The sequence below is a fragment of the Limulus polyphemus genome, unplaced genomic scaffold (genome assembly GCF_000517525.1).
Source record: "Limulus polyphemus unplaced genomic scaffold, Limulus_polyphemus-2.1.2 Scaffold4640, whole genome shotgun sequence".
Classification (NCBI taxonomy): Eukaryota; Metazoa; Arthropoda; class Merostomata; order Xiphosura; family Limulidae; genus Limulus; species Limulus polyphemus.
Genome location: NW_013670250.1, coordinates 28,174 through 30,310, shown reverse-complemented (window position 1 = coordinate 30,310; position 2,137 = coordinate 28,174). Strand labels below are relative to the sequence as shown.

The following is a 2,137-nucleotide window of genomic DNA, read 5'->3' as shown; positions in this document are numbered from 1 at the left end:
TCTAGCCTAATCTCACATTATATTATTAATTCCCATTACGTTTTTGTTTCAGAAAACCTTAACGTTAAACTATTCAGTGAAGAAATACAGACGTCGAAACCATGTGACGTAATATTTTCAGTAATACATATACGAGGTCGCCCTAGACACTGAATATTATAATCGTTTACTCAACCAATAGTGTCAAAGCAAGGGCAGACCATTTATATTCTAGAGGGGCAATAGTGTATCACGTACTATGGTAATTATGCCACTTAATTAATGGGCCTGAAAGTTTGAAGACAGATCTTTCTTCACAGCTTAATGCAGTAAGTGTGAAATTAAAATATTTACCTCCATTGATAGTTTTATCGTAAAACTTTACTGACTGAAATACAGGTGAAGAGGGAGTGCAGACAGAAGAAAGATCTGTAGTACCAATTTTAATACGGATTGTATTCAATAGTGAAACTTCTGAGGAAAAAAAAACGAATTCAAACCAATCACAATGCTTCTTGATCTATTTGAATCCCTCAAGGGCGTGCTGAAGATTGATCCCTGTTGTATTGATAACAATGTTTTCCGATTACATTATAAAGTCACGGTGTTAATGTTAGCCGGTCTGAGTCTCTTAATCACCAGCTCGCAGTTATTTGGGGATCCGATTGACTGTATAAGTAATGATGATATTCCCCACGAGCTACTGGACACTTACTGTTGGATTCATTCCACCTTCACCCTCCCAGGCGCTCTACATAAAAAAGTAGGGGTAGAGATCCCCGCTCCTGGAGTAGACAAATACACTCCCGGAGAAGATAGGGTGTATCACAGGTACTACCAGTGGGTCTGTTTTGTCCTCTTTCTTCAAGCTATTCTTTTCTACGTTCCCCGGTACTTATGGAAAGCTTGGGAAGGCAGTAGAGTTAAGAGTCTTGTTATGGACTTAAACACTCCCGTTCTGACCGCAGACAAGAAGAATGAAGCAAAAACCCTTTTGGTTCTCTACTTGAAAGAAAATTTCAATAACCACGAGATGTATTTCTTTTACTACTTTGTCAGTGAGGTCATGAACTGTATCAATGTAGTTGGTCAGATGTATTTGATGGACACCTTTCTCGGTGGTCAGTTCACCACGTACGGTACACGAGTTTTAGAGTTTTCAGAAATGGAGCAAGAACATCGAGTGGACCCAATGGTCAAGGTGTTTCCCAGATTAACGAAGTGTACCTTCCATCGATACGGATCGTCGGGCGATGTCCAGCGTCACGATGCAATCTGCCTCCTGCCACTTAATATCTTGAACGAAAAAATCTATATCATCTTGTGGTTCTGGTTTCTTTTCCTCGCTGTCATATCCAGCATTGTGGTGATCTACAGGGTAGCCATCATCATCTGGCCTCGTCCTCGCCTCTTACTTCTCAGATTCCGATCTCGCCTTGCTGATGAAAGAGACATTGAGTTTATCATCCAACAATGTAAAGTGGGTGATTGGTTTCTACTAGATTTACTGGCCAAAAACATGGATTCCTTGCATTTTCGGGATGTCGTTGGCGATTTACGGAAAGAACTAGAAAACATGAAACCGCTCCTAAAGATACAAGACTTACCGACCAGAGAAGTCTCTTCTCCTTGATCGAGTCCCAAATTGTACCTAAGTAAAATCAGTTAATAACTGAATACAAAGATGTTTACTGTTTGAAAAGTGGAAGCGAATATTGATAAGTCTACTTACTATATATATGCTTGTGTGTGTGTATATTAAGCCTTTTTATTCTGAACAATGCCGTCTGCGAAGAACGATATTGTGTCCCAGGTATAACTTGTTTCCAACATATTAAATATACATGAAATACAGGATTGAAACAAAACAGTAATACTGAATGAAAATATTAACATTTTCATCATTCTGTCAGTTTGTTTCTTTTTTCTTGTTAAGCACAAAGCTACACAATGGGATGTCTGCTCACCGCGGGTATCGAATCCCGATTTTTGGCGTTATATGCTCTCAGCCAGAGAAAGAACTATGTTTTTACGTGCACACTGGGTTATAATATTACTTTTTTTACACTGTATTATTATATCATTTTTGTTGCTTTCTCAATGCAAAGTTACACAGCGAGATACCTGCAATTTGTCCACCGGAGCGAATCGAACCCCA

General features: G+C 39.1%; 1 protein-coding gene across 1 annotated transcript; it reads left to right on the top strand.

Annotated features, from left to right (window-relative positions):
- Positions 1-266: 266 nt before the first annotated feature.
- On the top strand, positions 267-1,907 carry LOC106471465 (innexin inx2-like). Its single transcript, XM_013932068.2, has one exon. It carries the CDS (start codon positions 488-490, stop codon positions 1,610-1,612), a length of 1,125 nt encoding a protein of 374 aa, XP_013787522.1. The 5' UTR covers positions 267-487; the 3' UTR covers positions 1,613-1,907.
- The last annotated feature ends 230 nt before the right edge of the window (positions 1,908-2,137 follow it).

Bases quoted from the DNA above. Each gene is read 5' to 3' on its own strand.
- LOC106471465 (XM_013932068.2), top strand. From the start codon at position 488: ATGCTTCTTGATCTATTTGAATCCCTCAAGGGCGTGCTGAAGATTGAT.